At 44.4% G+C, this 23,030-nt stretch overlaps 1 protein-coding gene across 4 annotated transcripts in view; it reads left to right on the top strand.

The window, feature by feature from the left end:
* ccdc88ab (coiled-coil domain containing 88Ab) overlaps positions 1 to 13,128 on the top strand; it is a 73,800-nt gene extending 60,672 nt beyond the window's left edge. The window contains exons 24-37 of one of the 4 annotated variants that reach the window (XM_080507241.1): positions 199 to 476; positions 562 to 705; positions 869 to 1,055; positions 1,353 to 1,498; positions 1,608 to 1,700; positions 2,087 to 2,289; positions 2,491 to 2,538; positions 4,258 to 4,335; positions 5,928 to 6,164; positions 6,264 to 6,317; positions 8,199 to 8,288; positions 8,510 to 8,790; positions 9,039 to 9,486; positions 11,349 to 13,128. In XM_080507241.1, coding sequence (XP_080363367.1) covers positions 199 to 476; positions 562 to 705; positions 869 to 1,055; positions 1,353 to 1,498; positions 1,608 to 1,700; positions 2,087 to 2,289; positions 2,491 to 2,538; positions 4,258 to 4,335; positions 5,928 to 6,164; positions 6,264 to 6,317; positions 8,199 to 8,288; positions 8,510 to 8,790; positions 9,039 to 9,486; positions 11,349 to 11,404 — 2,343 coding nt within the window. In that variant the 3' untranslated portion in view covers positions 11,405 to 13,128. Of the gene's footprint in view, positions 1 to 198; positions 477 to 561; positions 706 to 868; positions 1,056 to 1,352; positions 1,499 to 1,607; positions 1,701 to 2,086; positions 2,290 to 2,490; positions 2,539 to 4,257; positions 4,336 to 5,927; positions 6,165 to 6,263; positions 6,318 to 8,198; positions 8,289 to 8,509; positions 8,791 to 9,038; positions 10,609 to 11,348 lie in introns of those variants that run through there. The other 3 variants (XM_080507238.1, XM_080507239.1, XM_080507240.1) reach the window with 3 other exon arrangements.
* The last annotated feature ends 9,902 nt before the right edge of the window (positions 13,129 to 23,030 follow it).

The raw sequence follows: 23,030 nt of genomic DNA, 5'->3' as shown, positions 1-23,030 counted from the left end.
ATGAAAGTAAACAAATGTCATGTTTGTAGATGAATTTGAGAGGAAGAGACAGCCGTGACCATAAAAGACATAAAAAAACCAAACTGCTTGCTGCAGTTGAGTACAAAGAGATTACAACAAAGTATAATCGTGGGTGGATGGATGTACATCGCCCCCCAAAGGCCAACAAGCTCCACCTTGATGTATCTCCTGGTTTAGGTGGAGAACTCCACCCTGAGCTCGCGGAGTGCGGCGCTCATGGCCCAGAACGCCCAGCTGCAGAGCCAGCAGAGCAGCGTGGAGGGTGAGCGCGAGGGCGCGCTGAAGGACAAAGAGGAGCTGCGGTCCACCTACGAGCTGCTGCTCCGCGACCATGAGAAGCTGGCGGCGCTGCACGAGAGGCAGGCGGCGGAGTACGAGGCCCTGATCGGGAAGCACGGCGGCCTGAAGACCTCCCACAAGAGTCTGGAGCAGCAGCACCGGGACCTGGAGGACAGGTGAGGCGTCGCGCTGAAATGCATGCAGGGTTCGAGACCCGATGCTCAAACCTTCGTGGGGTACAACTTGTGGTTTTGCACGCAGGTATAAGCAGCTGATGCAGAGGAAGGGCGAACTGGAGGAGCTGGAGAAGAATCTGAAGGAGCAGCAGGAGAAGATGGCACTGGAGAACCAGACCCACGTCGCTACAGCCGATCAGTGCAAGCTGCTGAAGGAGGAAAACGATAGGTCCGGCCACCGTACACGTGTATTCTTTTGTCTTTTCCCAGCTTATTTTGAGGACATCTGCATTAAGTCTTCGATCATTTAATGAAGTGATACCTGATCTTTCTATAGATGTAAAAACATCCAGTATCTGGGTATCGAGTGTCGAGTGTCTTTGTCTCCGCAGACTGAACACGACATATCGTCAGCTTCTGAAGGACAACGAGAACCTCCAGCTGGACCATAAAAACATAAAGAGCCAGTTGAACAATGCGAAGCTGGATCAGACCAAGCTGGAGGCCGAGTTCTCCAAACTGAAGGAGCAGTACCAGCAGCTGGACATCACCTCCACCAAACTCACCAACCAGTGCGAGGTCCGTGGAAATGTCACAACTCATTCTAGAACATGCACCTAGTTGCTAAGAAAATAGAACTTTGCAGACACTTTTCACCATTTTTTGATCAAAATGTTCCGTAATATGAAGATGCACATGATTAAAAAAAAGTGTTCATGTTCTGGTCAATTTGCAACTATAGTAGTTGAGTACCTCAAAGAATGTTTAACACAACCAGAAAAATCAAAGCTTTTCAGCTAATTTCTTTTTTGAAATGCATGTTGTTTTAGCTGGTATTTGTGTGTGTGCGTGTGTGTGTGTGTGTGTGTGTATTAGCTGTTAAGCCAGCTGAAAGGAAACCTGGAGGAGGAGAACCGTCACCTGCTGGACCAGATCCAGACCCTGATGCTGCAGAACCGGACCCTACTGGAGCAGACCATGGAGAGCAAGGACCTGTTCCACGTAGAACAAAGACAATACATGTAACCACCTCCTCAGATTTATTCATTTATAAGTGTATATATGCTTTAATTGTATTTTCATGCAAATGTGTATGACTTTGTTGCATCTGTTCTTTTCGTCGCTGCTCAGAGACAAGCTGAATGAGCTGAGGAGACAGAAGGAGAAGCTGGAGGAGAAGATCATGGATCAGTACAAGTTCTACGACCCTTCACCTCCACGCAGGTATGAAGATGACTTGAAATCGTCATGTTGGTTAAAAAGATGATCAACAGCAACAAAGATTAAAGCATCATGTCTCATAAGTGGACAAATTCAATTTGCTTGTGGTGTTGTCTCTGGGATGGGAAAACATTACCGCCTCAGGAAGGAAGGCATAAAATATTTATGGTGTGCACAGCATTAAACAGCTGTATACTGCAGGATTTCTTCCTCGAGTTTCATCTCGGGGACCATTTACAAACTGAAATGAAGCCTTTCAGGAAAGTAAACAAATGAGGAAACTGAAATGAATTCTAGCTTTCACATTTTTTTTTCCTTTTTCCTGAAACCTCAGTTCGGTTAATGGCTTTTTTTGTTTATCCCGATCTTTGTCTCGTCTCTCTTTCTAGGCGTGGCAACTGGATCACATTGAAGATGAAGAAGCTCATCAAGCCAAAGAGCCGAGAGAGGATGCGATCTCTCACGCTGACTCCGTCTCGCTCGGAGTCTGGCGACGGCTTCCTGATATTCCCGGTGGACAGCCAGGACAGCTCCTCCGTGGGCTCCGGCTCCAACTCTCTGGACGACACACTGACGCACAAGAGGAGCAGCAGTGAGTACAAAACGAAAAATGCCACAAATGCAGAATGAGTGAACGTTACAAGCTGACACTGACGCGCTTCTTGTTTCCAGAAAGGCAGAAAAGCGCCGCTTAGTGCGCGTGAATGTGTGGGTTTGTAAGCCTGGGTGGTTGGAAGGGTGTTTTTCCTGCCCTAACTGCTCCTGTGCTTCTTTATCTCTTCTCTCTGCAAAGGGAGGAGAGGGCAGCAGTCCAATGCCCCCGGGCAGGGCTCCTCCAATGGTATGCCGTGGACGGGGTGGGAGGGCGGGGTTTATGAACCGACCGTGGCGTCTCTCACGGCATGTTTTCGTGAGTCCATTGTCCGTGTCACTCAGCTGTGGTAGAAGTTCTGGCGGAGCTGCGCAGCATCATAAGGTCGACTCTCCATCTTGGGAAAATAATCTCGAATCTCCCAAAAATGTATTTAAACACACACAAAATAAAAATAATCAAAGCAAAATGTAATAATTTTTTTTTAAATGATTCTAAATTCACAAGGTAAAACTGAAAAATTTCAAGCATTTTTACAAATATTTTGTGATAAAAATGGCATTGACTTAAAGAAAATATTTTTTTAAGTTCCTGATTATATCTACATTAGATTTTCATCACTTCATCATCAATGTGTAATTAAGGTGCACAATATCGAAATGTCAGTTTTACTTAAAGTATGGAAAAGTAACTTATTACGTCTGATGCCATGTTTTCAGTCAGATAACATGTAATAAAGAGTGCAGTAAAACATCATAAAAAAAGGGAACAAGGTGAAGGTAAAGTTTTTGGTGTTTTCTGAAAACTGTTTTACGCCCCTGGTCTCGATGTATGGACTTAAATATGAACTTTTTAATAAACAATTGTAAGTCGTTTGGAAATGATCAGGTTGCACATTGAATCCAGTGCATCCCATGTGGCTCAAATATCGGAAAACACTGATGTTAAAGTTAGTTTTTATCATGAATTTCTTCTAACATGTCGAAGGTTCTGAATTGGCTCTGAAGAAATGGACTCGTTAAACCTTCTGATCTGTGCAGTTCATCTGTAAATACAACAGAAACGCCCTCTATCATAGCATCGTAGATATTAAAAGGTGCAATGATTTCGGCGCTCATTTCCAGGTTGGTCACTAGAGTTTTTGTTTTTTTTTCCTCTCCAAATATTTATATAGTTTGTTTATATTAAGACACCCATATTTCAATACCATACAGAAAATTTTACATGTATTGTATAATAGGAACAACAAAGATATATTAGAAGCAGTTCTTCCATACAATAGTTTTTTTTTTTTTTCAGACAATAAGTTCTGAAGTTTACCCTGATTTTTTAAACTTTCCCTCTCTTCACTCTCCTGATTGCACCCTTTAATACGCCCCGTCGTCTCTCTCTCATCTCGTTGTTGTGACTTTGTGTCGTCGTGGTGTAATGCTTCCAAATCAGTTCGTAACGTAGCGTCAGAACCATTAACGCAGGGACGTTTGTGTGACTTGTCTCTGGCCGTGTGGTGGATGAATGTGTGGAGGTGCGTATCTGTCTTCATGTAACGTCGCGTGTTTTTGTGTGTGAAAGTCTGCCCTCCAGTACATTCAGGTTTAAAAGTGAAGCCAGTTGGAGGCTTTGCAGTCCATTCAAATAGGACTTGAGTGGGGTTTTTGTTTGTTTGTTTGTAGATTTAATGCGCAGAGCAGGCTTTGAACTGATTTGAACTACCTTTCTTAAAAATCCTGTGTTGCCTTGACTTGTTTGTGGTCCAGTTGTGTCCACGGGCTCAGCTGTCTCTGCATCTCTCCCCTGGTTTTGTCTGTGACAACGTTAACCACATCCCCTCTGTTCTGCCCTCTTTTTTTTTTTCCCTCCCTCTTGATTTTTCTTTCCCTCCGCCTCTCTTGGGCTGATTCTGCCACCCTCTCTCCCCTCCTGTCCGCCTCTCTGTCCGACCGCCTGTCTTTGGCTGCGCTCTGGCAGCTATTAAAAGGTTGCCTTTCATGAGGAACAGATCCAAGGACAAAGACAAAGACAAGGCCATCTACCGGCGCTCCATGTGTAAGACCTCCGCTAGCCGCCACGATAGACTTCCTCCGCCTCCTCTCCCTCTTTATGTTGTCACGCTAGGAGAAACAAAAGAAGGAGCGGCCACTGATGGCGAGATGGCTGCAGTGCGGGGTGGTGACGGTGCGACCACTCGGGTTTCAAACCACAGATGCTGTAATCATTATTGTGACGGAGCGCTTGAAAGTGCGCCGAGATGTCCACTCAATAATCCAGCTTTAGATTTGTCACCGTACCCCTTCTGCCGCGTCTGGTCACATCAGTGGCTCGTCCTTATGATTTTGTCCTAGTAATCGATTCGCCAACCCCCCCCCCCCCCCCCCCCCCCCCCCCGTCACCATCCAGCCGCCTTCACAATCTCCTCTAGAGTAACTTCTCTTAGCTTTCTTTTCAACCTTGTAGCATCACTTAGTTCTCACAGATGAATGAGTAACACAACATCACTAACTACCTCAAAGACAAGATGTACGAGTGACATCAAATGCACTTGTGAAACGTGATACGACAGGAGGAATTCCCTTCCTCTGTGGATGTGTCTCCTGTAGGGTCACACAGTTTGAGTTTCATCTTCCACCAACCAAAGCCTGTCTTTTGGTCGCTGTGGGAATCGGGAAGTTTACCGGGCAGCTTCGTCGTGTGCTTTGTGGTTTGATTTTGTTTGTGTAAACCAGAATGAAAGGCTCTAAAATGAGGATGTGTGTGTGTGTGTGTGTGTGAGGGTGTGTCAGTGGGAAAACTGTTGGGTTTGCCTTTCATGCGCCTGCGATGTGTTTGCTCCCATCTTTGATTACAGCATGACCGAAAAAAACACACCGACCGCGCCTGATCGACACTCACCATGAAGGAGCTGAAATGGAGCCTTTGCACGCTCTCTCTCTCTCTCTCATCTCTCTCCTGTCTCTCTGTCTCTCGTCTCTCTGTCTCTCTCGTCTCTCTCGCTCTCTGTCTCTCTCTCTTCTCTCTCTCTCGGTCTCTCTCTCTCTCTCTCTCTCTGTCTCTCTCTCTGTCTCTCTCTCTCTGTCTCTCTCTCTCTCTCTCGTCTCTCTGTCTCTCTCTGTCTCTCTCTCTCTCTCTCTCTCTCCTCTCTCTCTCTCTCCCTCTCTCTGTCTCTCTATGTCGGCGTGCTGCATTTCAGATCTTATTTTGCTGACATGGACTTTCTTGCTCCGATGTGTTGTGTGCATTTTGCCCGCCGCTGCCCGGAGCAGCTCTGCACGCCTTCATGCTTCTGTATCTTCACATTGGGCCCCTTAAATGAAGTGCATGAAGAAGGTCAGGGGTCTTCACAAGCATCTGGATAAAACAAGACGCAGTGAACCAGGACAATGAACCATGCAGCTGCCATGTTTATGCACTTAGTTTTTTGTTGTTTTTTTAATATTCTGCATGTTTGCAAATCATATAAATTCATAACATCTAAAACAATTCAAAACTTCTTAAAATATACTCTTGCAGTCATGAGAGCAAAGTTATTTTGCACACTTTTGATCTGAATAGGGATACATAATGGCAGAAAAAAACAACAACTTAGCTTTCACGGATTTCAATTCTTGTTCTAATTTCCTTTCTTTGATCCGTCCACTCAGCCATGAACGACCTGCTGCAGACTATGGCCGTGGCGGGGGGTCCCGGGGCTCAGTGGGCAGGCAGCACAGAGAATCTCGATGGGCCTGAAGCTGGAGACGGTGGCGGGACGGGCAGCGGCGGGCGCAGTGGCCAGCGCATGAAGGAGCTCGCCTTTTCAACCAACGCCATTGATTGTGCCGCCCTCACCTTACCCTCTGCGGGACACAGCAGAGCCAAACACCGTCTCAAGGCCAAAGGTCAGCAAGCCACATTTACTGTTCTCTGACCACTGATTTTAAGAGGCTCAGAATCTGTTTAGCTCAAATATATTGTCACGTTCAACATTATTTCTACAGAAATTGCCTCCTGTGAAGATGTTGCTGGTTCTTCAGATGATCCTAAAAGTCAAGGTAAGTCTTAAAGCAACACAAGATTTGAAGTTTAGATGTGTCTCAAATAAATAGGGAAGCGTTGGATTGTCTGGAATTTGAAGGCTCCGTCATCACGCAGGAAATGAAAGACAGACACAACAGACCCAAAAGAAAAGCAGGTCATGGTCTTAACAGTCCCACTGGTAATCTTTGGGCTGCCTTCCTGCTCTTTGATTAAACCTGATCTACAATTGGTGAAGCACTTTTAGTTGAGAGCGCAAGACGGGCAGGGTGAGATCAGCCACTACTGAAAGTAGGATTGAGTCTAATTCGGGCGTTAGGACGTTATCCAGGGCAGTTAATCTGCAGCCAGGCGCCTCTTCATCAGTTCTGCACTGCTCTAATGAAGATGACCCAGTTGTTTAAAAAGCCACCAAACCACTGACACACTTTGGCGAGGTCTACATTCACATGGGTGACTTCTTGGTCATTCACCATTTCACACTTTATCACCCCCATGTGGAAAATCCTTTTGGGAAGGTGCGACTGCAGAAGTGATCTGAAATGTTGCATTTTGTATATCATAATAAAGTCAACCACGTGCACATTACGGCACAAATACATTGCAAGCGGTGCTCATGTGGACTAAGGCTGCAAATATAAAATTGCATGTGGGATAAAAAAACAGGGCAAACCATTTTAGCAATGTCAATAAAAAAAATGATGCATGGAATTTTGAAGAGCATCGAAATGCACAGCAGTAATAAACTGCTCAGGTTTGCAGCAGACAAGCTCTACTCATGTCATTATCATTAGAAGTTTACAGATCTGTTTATTAGCCATAAATTTACATATGTACTTGTATTAAGTGCCTTCAAAGTACATCCTTGAATACTTTCGAAGCGACTAGAAGTCGGTGATAAGTTTACATTTTGCTTCCAATAATGTCTGTCTGTGCAGCGTGTGTAGACTGATTCATTTCCGCCTTGCTGTTAACTTCCCAGAATGCACCTTGTACTACCATCCACTATTGTGAGGATCAATTCCGGCAGCAGAAGGCAGTTGCACAGACTCGGTGTTACTCTTAATGCATCAGCGACTAGGTTTTTGTTGTTGCAGTGCATCATTGATTTCTTTTAAGCTCTTGCTTTTGTGCTTTTGTAAAGATATTTTGAATTTGATCGACATTGTGAGCAGAAGCCATGAGCACTGTGATGTCCCCTCTCAGACATGACTCCGTCTGCACGTGTCACATTATGTGTGTATGTGTGTCTTATCAGGCCTGCAGGTGTATAGCAGTGCTTTGGCTTTGTGTCCTCCTGCCGAGCAGAGCACTATGTGCAGAGTGCCCTGTAGCATCTGTAGTAAGTGACTATTAGATCACTCTGGGCCACAAATGGCGGGTTTTCCTAGACATTAGTACCCACTCTGACACTGATCGGTAATGGTAGTATTCAGTTTCTGATTTGGTGTGACCCCTGAATGGCTCCAACACGGGACAGAGCTCCAAAACCCCATCAGCACTCCTTTTCCTGTCTTTGTCCTCATTCTATCCCTCGGTTTTTGCTGTGGACGCCTCCCATCTCTTTTTCCCCCATCAAGAAACACACTCGCTTCTAAAGCCACCCACCACTTTTCTCTCTAAAGTGCACCACTCTTTATAGTCAGGTGCTCCTGTCCTCTCTGTGGGAACTTTCTTTGTTTGTCGAATGGGCATATTGTGGCTCCAGCCTGGCGTTGTGCCGCCCTCTCTGTCCGTCAGCATGGCGCGTGCCATCTGCTGCCCCAGCAGGAGATGTGCTGTCAGACCGTTGGCGTGTTCTTTTATGGACTCTTCGTCTTCAGTACATGTTGTGTACAAACCCTAACTGTATGTTTGTGTGTGTATATGTGTATATTCCCTCTTGTCCCCCTCCCCAGCCTCAAGACCCTCCAGTCTCCATAGCAACAGGACCATCAGTAGCAATAGTAACAATAACTCCCACCTAACGTCCCCTCTGGAGGGCAAAGGTACGCTCCTCCTCTCTGTCCACTAACTTCTCCTGTGTCTTCATTTCTTTCATTTTAATGCCTTCACTCAAAACTAGCTCATTGTAGGCTCTTTAATTTTGAACAAACATGTTTATCTGGTCTGTTGTCAAACACATTTGTCTTATCAAGTTGTGGAGCAAATGTGAATTTTTTTTTAATAAAAAATCATCCCTGCTGACTGCGTTCTTCTCCGCTTGCAGGTACGGTGAATGGCAGCCTCAGCCGGCCTCACAGTGAAAGCAGTGGCGAGTTCAGCCTGAGTCTGGACCAGGAGGTGTGGTCCAGCAGCGGCAGCAGCCCCGTTCAGCAGCCCACATCCTCACGATCCTCCCACCAAAGTCCCCTGCAGCTGCGCAGGTCCCTCGACCCATCCAGCGCCGCAGGCAGCCCGGCGCCGAGCCAGATCAGGAAGACGGGGTCGCCGGGCAGCGAGGTGCTCTCCCTGCAGCAGTTCCTGGATGAGGGCATCGACCCTGCAGAGGTGAGGCTTGTCAAACATTCACGCGGAGATTTTTTGTCCAAAAATATAATGTAGGTGTAGATTTCTTTTTTTTCTTTTTGCCTCAAATTTGATTTAAAACATGGACACATATGGCGCATTAATTTTGGAAGTTTTTGTAATTTGGCATAACGTGTTGAAGTAATATCTAGTCTTTATAAGTAAACATTAACAGCTTTTGTTGCTGTTGGGATTTTATTTTTCCTCACTTGATAATGTGTGTTTTATAGTCTGGGAGTCAGGAGAACCTCACTGTCGACTCGCCTCGCCTCCCCGCCGCCTCCGAGCATCCTCAGAAGGAACGCACAAAGGCACGGGGCATCTTGCGCTCGTCCAGCGGCAGGGCGGCGCCAGTCAGCGCCGACCGGCCGCCAAGATCCTCAGGACAACCGGGCCGCCCCACCCTGCGCAAGGCCGAGAGCACCCGCGTTCGAGGCTCCGCCCCCCTCCGCTCCAGCCTGTCCTCGCAGACCAAAGCCACGTCCGTGTCCGAGCGGCTGGACTCCGCCTCCGCCACACTGCCGCGGGCCAGCAGCGTCATCTCCACCGCTGAGGGCACCAACCGCCGCACCAGCATCCATGACCTGCTGTCCAAGGACAACCGGCAGCCCGTTTCCGTTGACGGCGCCCCCGCTGTCGCTGCCACCAAGGCTGGAGTTCGCTCCCAGCCGACACCCAGTGAGTACCACCCCAACCGAAAGGGACCCCTTACCACCACCACCACCACCACCCCCCTGCCCAAGTCACTCAGTTTACCTTGCCATAGCTTGGAGGACCCCGACCTCTCCACCCTTGAGTCTTTCCTCGGCCCCTCTTTCACTGTCGAGTCTGTGTTTATGGACTCCATCTTTAGCGAGTCGGCCGGCAAAAACCTGCCCTTTCTGTCCTTTAACCCCACCCTAGTCAGCAACATCAGCGGCCCCCCCGTGACAAATAAGACCCACCCACCACCCGCGGTCCAGAACCACATCTCCAGCCAGAGCCAGAGCCCTCTCAGTCAGTCAAACGGCCAGAAGCGTTCCAGCTCAGGCAGCGTGAACAGCGAGGTTGTTGAACCCAGTGTGAACGATTCCGAGCCGAGCCCAGAGGACAACCAGTCCCTGTGGTACGAGTACGGGTGTGTCTGAGTGACGGGGAGGCTTTCTGATTTCAATACTAGACTCGGGGACACTCATGGGATCTGCATGTATTTATCTCAACCGTCTTATTTCCATTGTGGTTCTTTCTTTTGTTTCCCATGGTGCAATCTGGTGACGTTTTTGGTTTCCGTATTGAAAAGCTTTTTCAATCGTCTTTTTTCATCAGTTTAATTGTCTAACCTATCGCAATTAACTGCTGGGAGCTGTTTATACATCACACACGGGGATATTTCAGTGTTGCTTTGCAGTGGGATCTTTTTAAAGGCTGGGTTTTACGCAGAGCTCGCTGAGTCACAGTAGAGGTCGACTCTAAAATGTTAAAATTAGGAATAAAAAGTATTGTGACACTCTAACAGTTTAGTCACATCAGAGTCAGATAATGTGTCAGATAATAGATCCAATTCACCTCTTTGTTTTTGTGTTTTCTGTGTTTTTAAACGACTTTATTCACTAAACTGCATGGCTTTGTTGTGTTCCAGTGTGACCTGAAATGCCTCATTTTGGTTGCTGTGATCAAAATGGTTCTTGCATTTTTTTTTGTGTTTCTTTTGCTGGTGTGTATCATGTTTTGTTTTGTAAATTTGCTATATTTTATTTTCTGTATTTTCTTTTATATCAAATGGGGCATTTGCTCCTTGAGTCGGGGGTTATTGATGAATCTAAACTGACCTTCTGGGCTGGTGACAAAAAGATGAAGCTTCATTCTCAAAATAACCAGAGAAACGTTTTGTTTCTCTTGTATTTGGGTGAGTGAAAGTGGACGAGTGTGTGTGTGGGGGGGGGAATACGGCCATTGATACATTGAGGCCATTTCTGAAGGTTATGGTGATCTGGAGTGAGTATTGTACGTTAACAACGCTTAAGAACTGTTTTGAGAGTGAAGCTTCTATCATTACTGTTGCAGAGGAATATTCGAGCCACACCAAAGAAAAGATGCAGTGGGTTAGGGTTAAAGCTCATCAATGAATTATGGCGATTTTAGACTTCATTCTCAAAATTTGTACTTACATGTTGAACATTATTTGTGAAATTTCCAGTTTAATCCCAACGTTTTGACTTCTGCCTGTAATCTTTTCATTGCTGTGGCGTAAACATGCTGTTGTCTTTCTTTTCATTGACGTGCCACAGCTTGACAATGGTTAATTTGTATTCTAAAGACATAAGACCTTGTACAGACCATTGTAATCATTAAGTTATAATCAACGACGAGCACTACCTACTGTGCCAATACTAGTAGAAGCGTCTGCATAGCGATATTAATTTATTTTTGCTTTTGTACCAGCTGCTGTTTTAAAGTCGACTCCTTGTATTTATCTTGACCCACAGCGTTAACGCAGGTTTGAAATGAATCTGTTGTTGCCGCTCTGCAGATGTAACACAAACGTTGCCTTTGTCCTACAGATGTGGAGGGCAGAAAGTCAAAAAGCAGGAGCGGGGAGCCGCAGCAAAACTGCTAAACCCTGCTCCCCCATCCTCGTCTGTCTACTACCATGCAGTGTGCGCGTGGTGAGTGAGCTCTGCTTGAGCATAGGAGGAGGGGGGGGGGGGGGTTTGGTCTCGTCTCCATGGGAACCTAAAACGTGGTGTAACAGATGTCGTCCATCCTGCTGTGCACTTGCCTCCCCTGCTTATTTAAGCTGTTCCCTCCTCCTCACTGTCCTGCCCCCCCCCCTCCCCTCCCCTCACTGTCTCTGTGGCTCACAGACCCCGATCGGACCACCGCTCTGCATGGCATATGGGCCGTTTATGATGAACGCTTTTTTCTTTTCTTTTCTTTTCTTTTCTTTTTATCCAAGTCCCTGAAGAGGAGTCCCCTCATTGTGATGACCCCGTTATGTAATGGTGTCTGGTTAAAAATATTGGTCCTCTGCTGTTTTCAGGCTGCTTCTCATTGCCGCATGGTGTTGCTGTAGCTCTGACGTGTGTCCTTCATGCATGTAGACCCAGGCTGGCTGCTTCCCTCTGTTTCCTCGTCACGTCATTGTTTCTGCCGATATCATTTCTGACTTGTAACCTTCTTTCTGTTCTTTTTATGATCTCTTCTCTCTTCTTTCTTTCTTCTTCTGACTTTCCACTCTCCTTTGCTTGCTGGGGACAGAGAGAAAGGTGGCCTTGGAGCTGTGTGTCTGAAGCCTAGTAGAGTTGCTCTACTGAGACCGTCAACAGTGAGAAACGATTGTATATCCCATGTATTTCTACCCCCTTTTTCTTTTTTTTTTCTCTTTTTTTTGGTGACACCCAGGACACTTCAGTAGAGAAACGTGGCTTCCTTCTCTGTTTTGTTTTTCTTCCTTGAATCAAGGAAACAAACTGAAAAATGTTGTAGTGAGTTGGTTTTTTTGTTGTTGTTGTTTTTTTTCATTAAGACTGCTGTGGCAGAATACACTGCCATGTAATCCTTCTTCATTGTGGTGGACAGATGTGCACTAGTCTCTACTGACTTAAGATTCAAGTGCCAATGTTCACACAGCAGCCTAAAGGGCAATCTTAAAGCAGAGCGATGGCTCCGTTTGGGATCTTCTGCACATCTTGTAAGTCAGACGGACCCGCCTCTTGCTCGGTGTCGTCAACAGTGAGCACAACGCACAAGCAGAGAAGCCATTAAAGCATGTCCGCACACGACATCCCCGGCGTGAGACTGAGGATTCACAATCTGCATGGAGCAATCAATCAGCCAATCACCCCACTCCCTTTGTCCAGTCGAACAGAAGGACGGTGTTGAGTGGGACCTGCAACTTTCTGGGATGCCAAATGGGCATTGGACAGGAAGCCATGACTGCTCTCTGATCGGCATCTGTTGCCTGCCAGTCGGGAGTGTGTGATCTGAGAGAGGAACTGATTGTTTGAGCGTTCCAGGTCACCTATAAGACAGTCGGCAGCCATGACGGATCGAACCCCACCTGCCATTCAATATATGCTTCAGCTTTCATAGTCAACCAGTGCATCTGTCTCGTTGTATCCCTCTAGTAATGCGTTAAAAGCACACATACTGTATTATCTACTTTCTGACAAGGCACTCAAGTTTTCCTACAGTTTCTGAATCTGACTGGAGTATAGGTGACCTGTGACCTGCCTGATTTTTACTGAGCGTGTGCAGATTTCTGTTGTGTTGAACATGACATTGGTGATGAGACCTAGTGTTTTCCTCCTTTTCCACTTTTACATGAATTCATTTGATGTAATTAAAATTCATCAAGTCCACCCTGTGATGTTTTTCTCCTTTTTTTACACGTTAGTACTTTTTCTTCCCATCTTAATGCAGTTGTGCTCATAGTGGTGATTAAAATTCAATATTTGTCATACTATGGTAAGTATATTGTAAATGACGCAACAAATTAAGATAAATGGACCAATGATATGCTTTATGTGTGGTGGTAGTACATTTGATGTAATTTAACTTTAAAAACTGTTAGCAAAACTGTGAATGCATTTGTGTTTAGAGATGATTTTGAAAAGCTAGTTAACTTAGGTGAAATAGTTTTACCAATATTTTTTTTAGCAATCTAATCAATGTATTTAAACACTTCCTTTATACACACCTTATATGTGCAGGGTAAAGATTGATCCCCCCGAACATTTTGACAATCTTGGATCAAATACATTGTAATAGATGAATGAAAAAGGGAAAACCCTGTGGCAAATTGAAAATGTCGACACCCTTTTAGAAATGGAAAAATCTGATTCATCCAACCATCTTTTATACCAATTGATCCTTTACAGGGTCACTGGTTGCTGGAGCCAATCCCGGCTCACCATGGGCCAGGGCAGGTTAACACCCTGGACAGGTCTGCAGACGAAAATGGCCAGGGTCAATAATGCCTGACATGGAGTTAAAACGACATGAGCTGTTCAAACAAGAATGGAAGCGGTTTATTGGAGGCGCTCATCAGTGGTAAAGCTGAACTATTTTATGGTCACAGAGGCTGTGGGTTTCAGGAGGTGTTGACAAGAGGACAATCAAATCATCCTTTCTAAAGTTACATGTCAAAAATTGCTTCCTCGTCCAATACAATTCACATGAAAAGGATTTTTCACAGAGCAGCGGCAGGAATATCACTGGTTAAAATCTGGGCTTTTCTATGCAGAGTTTGAATGTTCTTCTACATGCATGTTGCTTTTTCAGGTAAGTTTCCTTCCACAGTCCATAAATCTGTTTTGTTTTTTTTTGTTTGTTTTTTTAACTTAATTTGTGATTCTAAATTCTCTTTTTGTGGGAATTTGTCTCTGTTTGCACTGTGATGGACAAGTAAACAAATCAGCAACTGGCAGCAGACAAACTGAGCACATGATCCACATTTCACTCAAAACTTTACTTCACACTTGTTCCAGCTCGCACTGGGGAGTGAGGTGCTGCTGCCCTCTGGTGGTCAAAGTGTACTACTTCATGTGTCTATGGAGAAAGCACTGATTACCGTTCAGTTTTTGTGATTAGGGATGTTCTGTATTTTCTACGGAGCCCCGGAGTATGCCAGTTTTTGAAAGCAACGAGCTGACAATTTTTCATACCTTGCAAACAGGTTTTTCAGAAAGTTTTTGTTTATATGTTTAGGGGTTTTTACATTTTTTTTTTAAATGTACCGTCCCCCTACCATTACTTGTGACTACTCCCGTCAATATTGACCTCAATTCAGCTGTCACACCTTTAGCCCTTCTTGGGTTGACTTGGTTGTAGATAGAACAGGAGTCTTACTTTGCTCCACACTTGATTCTGTTGCACCCTTGAAGATAAATGCAACAACTCAGAGGAGGATAGCTCCATGGTATAATGATGATTTGCAAACTTTAAAGAAATCTGCACGAAAATTGGAGAAGAAGTGCACTGAACTCAGAAGTATTTCAAACAGCCTGGTGTTTTTTAATCTATAAAAAAATCCCTTCGCATAACACGAAATGCCTACTATTCCTCCTTTATAGAAGAAAACAATAACAATCCTAGATTTCTCTTCAGTACTATAGCCAGGCTGACAAAAAGTCCCAGCTCTGTCCTCCTATCCCTTTAACCTTGAGCAGTAATGACTTTGTAAACTTCTTTAATGACAAAATTCTAGCTATTAGGGATAAAATTAAAGACTCACTGCCCAATGCAGTCGCAGATCGATCAACCACATCCTAAGATTTCCTTAACGTCCGCGTTTTGGAAAGTGCAGACGCGATGCAGCGTGACCGCTGTGACCGCCAGCTCCGGTGGCGTCGCCCGGAACCTGGGCGCACTCTGGCGGTGCGGAGCTGGGCTGGTGCACCAGGGACTGCGCCGGGACATGGGGGCTGTGCCGGGACACGGAGGCTTCTCCAAGCGCCGGAGTCTGTCTTTGCATCACCTCCATGCTTTCTGGTCAGGCGTGGAGGTAGGGGCAGTCACATCATGGCGCTGACCGCTTGAGTGGCGGAGAGCCGGTGCCACTGGATGTGACCATCGGAGGCGGTAGGCGCTGCTGGACATGGCTGCCTTGGCGTCTGCATTTGGGTGGAAGGCGTCTCGGTGCTCGGCTCGGCTCCTGTGTCGCAGCCCGGTGCGCCGCTCTCTCATGACCAACATGGAAGTTGCAACTGGCAGCTCTGTGGCTGCAAAAAATAAAACTTGACAAAACAACTAGTGCAAAGCAGAGGTGCCGTAACGCTCCGTTCCATCCCTGCACTTTTTGTGCAGTGAAAACACGCCATAAGTAGCCGAACTGGCACCAGTTCCAGGCGGACTGGCAGTTTCCGAAGAAAGAAACTACCGGTAGCTGGTACTTGTTGGTGGGGTCCACTTTTGTGGTCAGAAACTGGTTTACCACGTATGCAGCCAGAAACGGTATGTACTGGTGTACAAAAGATGGCGGTACCTTAGACCTAATGAATGCATCACCTTGTTTCTGCTGTGTTAAAGCGTTAGCTTTAGCAGAATGTTGCTTAACTCGAAACCTGAATAAGGTTCTTCTGGTACAAACATCTTTTTACCTGAAGTGTTTGTGTTCTCTGGTTGACTCATCAGAGCATACACATCCAGGTCACCTTTAGTGCTCGGTGTTGTACCATTGAGAACCTGTTAGAGTTTCTTACGGTGAGCAACGGTGAACATTTTGGCACCATCGGCTCAAGATTGTGAAATTAACTGTCAGGTAACTTCTCTAATTGTGCAAATGTGGTCAATTTAATCTGACTGTGTGTCAGATTTTGGAGTCGCAGGTTGGCTGAACAATCGTTCAGCTCAAGAAGAGACGTGTCACAGATCGTCCGGTCGAGTTCTGGACTGTGAGGCGAGAAGGCGTGTGAACCAGGGGTGAGCCGGGCTGGTGACTTGGGATCGAAGGTACCTGTGGTGGCAGTTAATCAGCACAGCCAGTCGGTTCAGGAGGTCCTGACCAAAAAGCAATGGCTCCATTCAGAGCAGTGACATAGATGGGATGCGTTACTACCTTGTCCTGGACAGCGATGGGGACCTATGCACATTTAGTGTCTCGGGGTGACGAGTCCTCGGTGAAGCTTCTCATGTTCATGCTACACTCTTCTACCTGAAGTTGCTTTCCAAGGGCAAGCATGGTTCGCGCAACCTGGGTGAAGATGGCTGAACACATGAGGGTGATTCCTGACCCAGAATCAAGCAGAGTGAGGGTGTCGATACAGCCCCCTACCACCAAATGATTTTCACATTGGGGAACTGACTGCTGATGCGCAAACACATCTGTGCATTGGATATGACCAGCAAAGGCAGAGCAGCAGTGTACCTTCAGGGGGGGTGTCAGGAGGTAGGCTGGGATGTCCCTTAAGAGTCGGCGGGCCAGAGGGCGGGGCGGTTCCGTTCCACACCTGGGGCCAATTCCACTCAATACCCTGCCGGCAATATATGTCCCGTCTGTGTGTGTGTGTCAGTGTTGGTTTGTTAGTCATCCATGTCTCGTCCATTCTGTCCAGTGTTTTGGAGCCATGTCTGTTGTGCTCTTCGACCTGAGGACCTGCAACGCGTCAGTCTGTATAGTCATCTTCAATAAAAGACTTGATTGAACTCAGCCTGTCTCCAGAGTCCTGCACTTGGTCCACTATCCGTGACAGAGGGTTAGTAAAACAGGAGCGAGTGACTTGTGTAGCCTCTCTGCCACACCAGGAAATAGTGGTGTTGAGTCATTTGGGCTATAAAAAGCACAAAATGCTGATACCTTCAAACCTATAGGTACTGTGAGCTGTGAAGTGAGCATGGGCAGGCTTGGGGTTCCAGTGTGAAAATAAAAAGCTCAGAAAAGACATCTTCTAAAGGGACTGAAAAGCCTGTTTCCCAAAGCTGAGAAAAAACTTGAAACGGCATTCTTTTTGTGCGTTACATAATTCTTGACTGAGGTGATAATCAAGTAGTCAATCGATGGGTCCTCCATCAACATGAAAGCCAACACTCTAGCTGGAGTCTTAAACTTGTCACGAAGGACCCTGTAAATGTCCCTGTCAAGATTTTTGAACTTCTCGTTTGGTATGTTGAAGTCCTTCACTTCAATCCAGATTTTTTCAAAAAGTCGTCGTTGACTTTTAGTCAAGCTTTCCTCTAAGCAAATTATGTTGGATTTTCTGAAAGTACGAGCAACCAGCAACTCAACAAATTCGAACACACACGAGGCTGAGGTTTGTGGTGTCTTGCTCGTCTCGTTTGTCTTGCCCGTCTTGTCCATCTGGTCCCTTAGGTTTGTCTTGCCCGTCTTGTCCATCTGGTCCCTTATGTTTGTCTTGCCTGTCTTGTCCATCTGGTCCCTTATGTTTGTCTTGCCTGTCTTGTCCATCTGGTCCCTTATGTTTGTCTTGCCTGTCTTGTCCTTTATGTTCGTCTTGCCCATCTTGTCCCTGCTTTCTTTGTTCTTTTTGTCTTGAACTCTCATGGCAAAATAAACCAACATTTTAACTGCAGTAACTATCATTGCTGCATCAACTTTGGGAATGGGAATGCGACATGCGTGTTCAGGCTTTTTACTACTCTTATCATTTTTTTCACAGGTTTTGGAATCTGTTATGTGTCGCATCACCTCTCTGGCAATTAAACTTGACAAAACTCCACAGATGTCAAAATCAACATTTGACAAAATGCCCAGGATATCTATGAAGGCCTGAGGGATAATGTCACCAAGCCTCAATGACAAGACTTCCTCGCAGACAATGAATCCCTCTCTAGTGCTTCTCAGGACCACCTTCAATATGACCTTTATCATAAAAAACAGCAGGTCTGCTACAGCTTTTTTAGTGTCTTCATTGGGAGTTCCCAATGTCAACATTTCCCATTGTGTCGATGTGAGCCTTTTCAAGAAAAACTCAACTGTGGGCTGAATGACCTCCACGGTCAACTTTTGCTTTAGCGATTCAGATTCTTTACGTGCCATAATTTCGTTTCGTTGAGTGATGATACAGGTAGTGTTTGGCTTTTGATCAGTAAAACCCTTCAAGGCTATTGAAGATATAACTGTGTTGTTCTCACAATGTTTTGCTCTCAAGGCTGATGAAGGTGAAGGGTACTGCATGCCACTTCTCATACTCTGTGATGTCAACATGACATCATGGCTTTGATCTTGCATGAGAGATCAGCCACTCTGCTGTTAAAGTGGCAGTGGTTGCCATGGTAACCGATGACAACATAGCTTTGAAAACAGTGTTCAGAACAATTTCTGCCTAGCAACCATCGCCATGTGCTGTTTGATGCTTTGGCTTTCAGGTGAAATTTATGGAAAAGATCAGAAGTTGTTCCAGTGACATTTTATCATGGATTGCATCGGCGGTTCCCTCATCTCAAACAAATTATTGAAACAAAAGCCAACATTGCTGTCAACGTCTCAATGACTTGCTATGTAAACTGGACTTGGTTGAACCAGGTTCCTTTCACTCAGTGTTGTGTACTGTGATATAAATACAACAAGGACATTTTAAAATGACTTTTCTGTGTTTCTGACTGATATAATGCCCAAATATGATATTTTAATGGTTGGTGATTTGGTCTTGGTAAAGCAGTTTTAATCATATTTGACTCTTTTATTCTTGCGTAATTTGTGTCTGTCCCTCACTACAGTTAAACATCTTTATAATTAACCCTTTCCACCACCACTCAGTTCTCAGCTCTTTTTTTTTTTAGTGGGAACTGTGTCTCTCTTCAGTCTGTAACAGAACAGAGCAGCTAAATTCATGGTGTCACATCACCGGCCTATTATTGAAATGCTAAACGGCTTAATTTCTCCTTGCACAGATCTTGCATTGTTTAAAGCAATTAACACAATCTTAAATCCACCAGTCTGCTTTGTGTTGAGGCCTTCCGTGCTGTCTGTGACAGCTGTCTTAAATTTTTATTTTTTATATTATAAAGTTTCCTCCTACTCTTTTTTCACGTGGTGATTACAGCCGTCTGCCTGATCTGTGATTTCCTGTATTATTAGAAACCGTTGGATCTTTTGATGCCTTCAGGTTTTCTAAGACCTCCACGATTTTTTTCGAAGTAGATTTCTCTTCCGTATGCGATGTACTGAAAATGCTAAACAGCAGTCTGTCGTCAAGTGTGGTCCCCGGAAACTTTTAAACATGCAGTTTCTAGTTAAAATAAAACTTATTTCGGATCATAGTTTCAGCAAAATAGACAAAACTCCTATAATATACTTTTGTAAATTCATGATCATCTGAGATATTTGACATTCCCTTCCTGAATATTGTGGGTTTAATTACATTGCCTCAATCTACTCAATACAATTCATCTATTTGACAGTTGGCATGATTACTGTCATATTGTCACCGTTGCAAGAAACGCAACACTAACTCTATAACTATATGAAAAAAATAAATAAATCCAACACTTGAGGTTTTTGAATGTATGATTTTTATTAACTGTATGTATGGTCATGCAAAAATCCAGCATCCAATTGAAACTCAGGAGTATAGACATACGTAGCCCCTTTTCACCGTAAGGTTACAATGCAATAAATTCACTTTCAAAGGGCAACATACAAGCTAAGGCTTTTGCTAATCTTTTATGCATTTGAATGCAAGATAACATCATTTGATTTTGATATCTCAGACAGCCATTTCATAACCTTGAGGATGCAAATAACATAGATTTCAATTTCTTTATCAAGTAAACAGTGAAAAATTACCAGAAAGTAGACATGCATATTTCTTCCATTTGCAAAACTGCATATATAGTATTGTTGTTAAAGATTGTGGTTTTCAAATCCGTTTTCCACCTCTTTGAAACATTTCAAGGATCTTTCTGCCTTCCCCTGATTCAGTAAAGTACAGTTTCAACAAACATTGCCAAAGTATTTGAACTGAAGAATTTTAGTCATGCACCTTTGAGAATTGCACTTTTCAAACAAAAATATTAATTTGACAACAATCACAACATCTAACTGTGGTTTGTCACCAATGGTGGTTTATGGTCAGTTAATATTTGGTCACGTTTAATATTTACAAAAGTCAATACCCTGTGTCATTAAAATGTGATCAAAGAAATTGAAATGAAGTAACATGGTGTGTGAAATTGTGGCATAAGTGCTTTTATCATTTCAATGTTGATCAACAAATGCTGCTGACTGTAGGATTATGGGTTTAAAGGTGTTATTAGTATTTTTAGATGTAAATACTCATTTGCAATAAAGTCAGAAGTATTTATATACTGATTTAGTTGATGTTTTAATTTAGAAAACAAAGCCACTGCTTCATTTTCGTCTAATGATAAGTAAATATTGAGATGAATATAATTTTTTTGAGGCTCATACTTTAGCCCAGAGAATTGAGTTAAAGCAAAATAGAACCTGCACATCAAATGTGTTCGGAGCAAATATGATACTGTTAAATAACACAAAAGAAGCAAAAAAGGTGTGTTCACAGCAACATCTGATTTTTTTTTAACAAAAGCGTAGGTATAATTGATATGAAGTCACAAATAAGTGCCAAACACTCCATTACCCTGGAAGTGACAGTTATGAATGAGGGGCAGCCGCGAATAATGTTACTGAAGTTTCAGCTTCAGCCACAAACATTAAAAATCAGCTGTTCAAATACTCTGGCAAACTGGATCCTACTTCAGATTAGTTCCTCTGCTTTTCAAAGAACCCGATAAGTACAACTGCATTTTACTTTTTCAGTTTGGACATTCCCATGACTGTGTGGAAACACACATACTCACAAGCATGTACACACGCGCACACACACACACACACACTGAAAGAAAAAAAAACAACATTTTGTCAGACACCCGGGCCAAAGAGCACAGCACAAACAGAACTACCAAGAACCATAAAAAACATCACAGAGTTTCAGTTTGGGTTTCACAACGAGTAGTCAAAGTGTGTGTAGGGGAGGGCACAGTTTTCATGGCGGCGGACACAGGAGGACGGATCTCACGTACAAGTCACAACGCTTTTTGATGTATTTAAAGTCTGTCTCGACCGTGTCTGTACATAGACGTGACGTGTGGGTGCTGCTGTGGGGCGGGCCGCCAGCATCGGCCTAAATAAGTGCATGAATCACGACGGGGCAGCGGAGCACAGAAGACCGGACGGACGGCAAAGCCTCACTCTTCTGCTGGGACAAAGCCACACACAAAGGTTTCACCATACAGTGGAAAGGATGAAGGAACAAAAACAAAACTGTGCTGCAAACTTGATAACCACTGATGAACAGATATGTTTAGTCCTCTTTAAAGGGAAAATGTTTCACCCCATGTGCTTGTATGATGATATTGTGAATTCGCATGTGCTGAGCAACAGTTTATAGGTTTTTGTCTCAAGATGTTAGTATTCAGTGTGTAGAGATATGTGTGTGAAGGGATTGTGGCAGTCGCCTTACTCCAACCCAAGACAGTTATTTTGTTTGGTTTTTTTTGGTCGATTTTTTTTTTCTCTTTGATTTTTGGCAAAAAAAAACAAAACAATTATGAAATATCAACATCAAAACACTAACAACTATAACATTTACAACAAAAACTGACAAAAGGGACCCAATCCATTGATTGCCTTTTGCAAAGGTCCCAAAGCCCTGTAGGTGGCGTAGCCCTCTTCCTTTCATGCCTTTTGTGTATCCAAATTACCTGCTGCATTCCCTTTAACATGCTTTTTTTTTTTTTTTTTTTTATATAGCCAGGACTCCACACAGAAGTACAGCAAGCCAAAACAGACAACGTATAAACTCCAAGAACAGACAGACGACAGGAGACAGAGGTCAGGGTGACATTGTAATCATCATCATCAGCATCGTCAGCGGCGGGCACTGTGTAGCTAAGGTCACAAGATATATGGAGAGTAAGACTCAGGAATGGCAGAAGTAGAGGGACGGAAGGAATTTGGCAAGCGTAACCTGAAGTTGCAGAAAGGTTCACTTCCTCGGCACGGTGAACACAACAGCCTCGAGTCTTAAGTGTCCGTGCAAAAACAGTACAGGCCTTTAGAGAGATCGAAAAGAATCATGCTTCATGTCAAAACACACCCAAAAAAACCCCAAAAAACAACAACCCCTGCATAAACTAAGAAAACAAGAGTTGGTGTGAGTGTCCGTGCTTTCAGTTTAGGTAGTTCAGAGGGTGGGACTGTTAGCTATGGTGGCGCCTCGTGTTTGGCTTCACCCGCTGTCGGTCAGACGGCCGGAGAGGCCTTCTGCAACTTCAGGATGAGCTGACCAAAGCTCCAGAAGCTTCCACCTCAAAGGCTGGAGTGCGGGGCTTCACCTGTGTGTGCATGCATGTTTGTGTGTGACTCTGCTCGTCTGTATTTACACCTCAAGACCTCAAAGCAGAAAAAAGAAGAGGAAAAAAAAACAAACCCCAAAACAAAACCCCACTCACTCTCATGCCTAACTCCCCTTCTTACTACCCCTCAACATTACCCATTTTCACCTATATAATAAATATTTCTTGTACACAGTTGTATTAAATAAAAATCCCATGTTTGGTTAAAAATTACTTTTCAATTAAAAACAAAAATCCTTCTAATATCATCTCATTCGGGAGATATAAGAAAACCCTTGAAACACATGATAGAAAAACACAAAATAAAAAGTTCCCTTCAGTAACTTATCAACACCGAAACCTCTCAAAACTGAGACGAGATGCTCGAACACCCATTTTGCATTTGCTCCAATAAGCCCCCTCCCCAT

Source organism: Blennius ocellaris (assembly GCF_963422515.1).
Source record: "Blennius ocellaris genome assembly, chromosome: 13".
Taxonomy (NCBI): domain Eukaryota; kingdom Metazoa; phylum Chordata; class Actinopteri; order Blenniiformes; family Blenniidae; genus Blennius; species Blennius ocellaris.
Note: the sequence above shows the minus strand (reverse complement) of the source record. Positions and strands in the feature narration are given on the sequence as shown.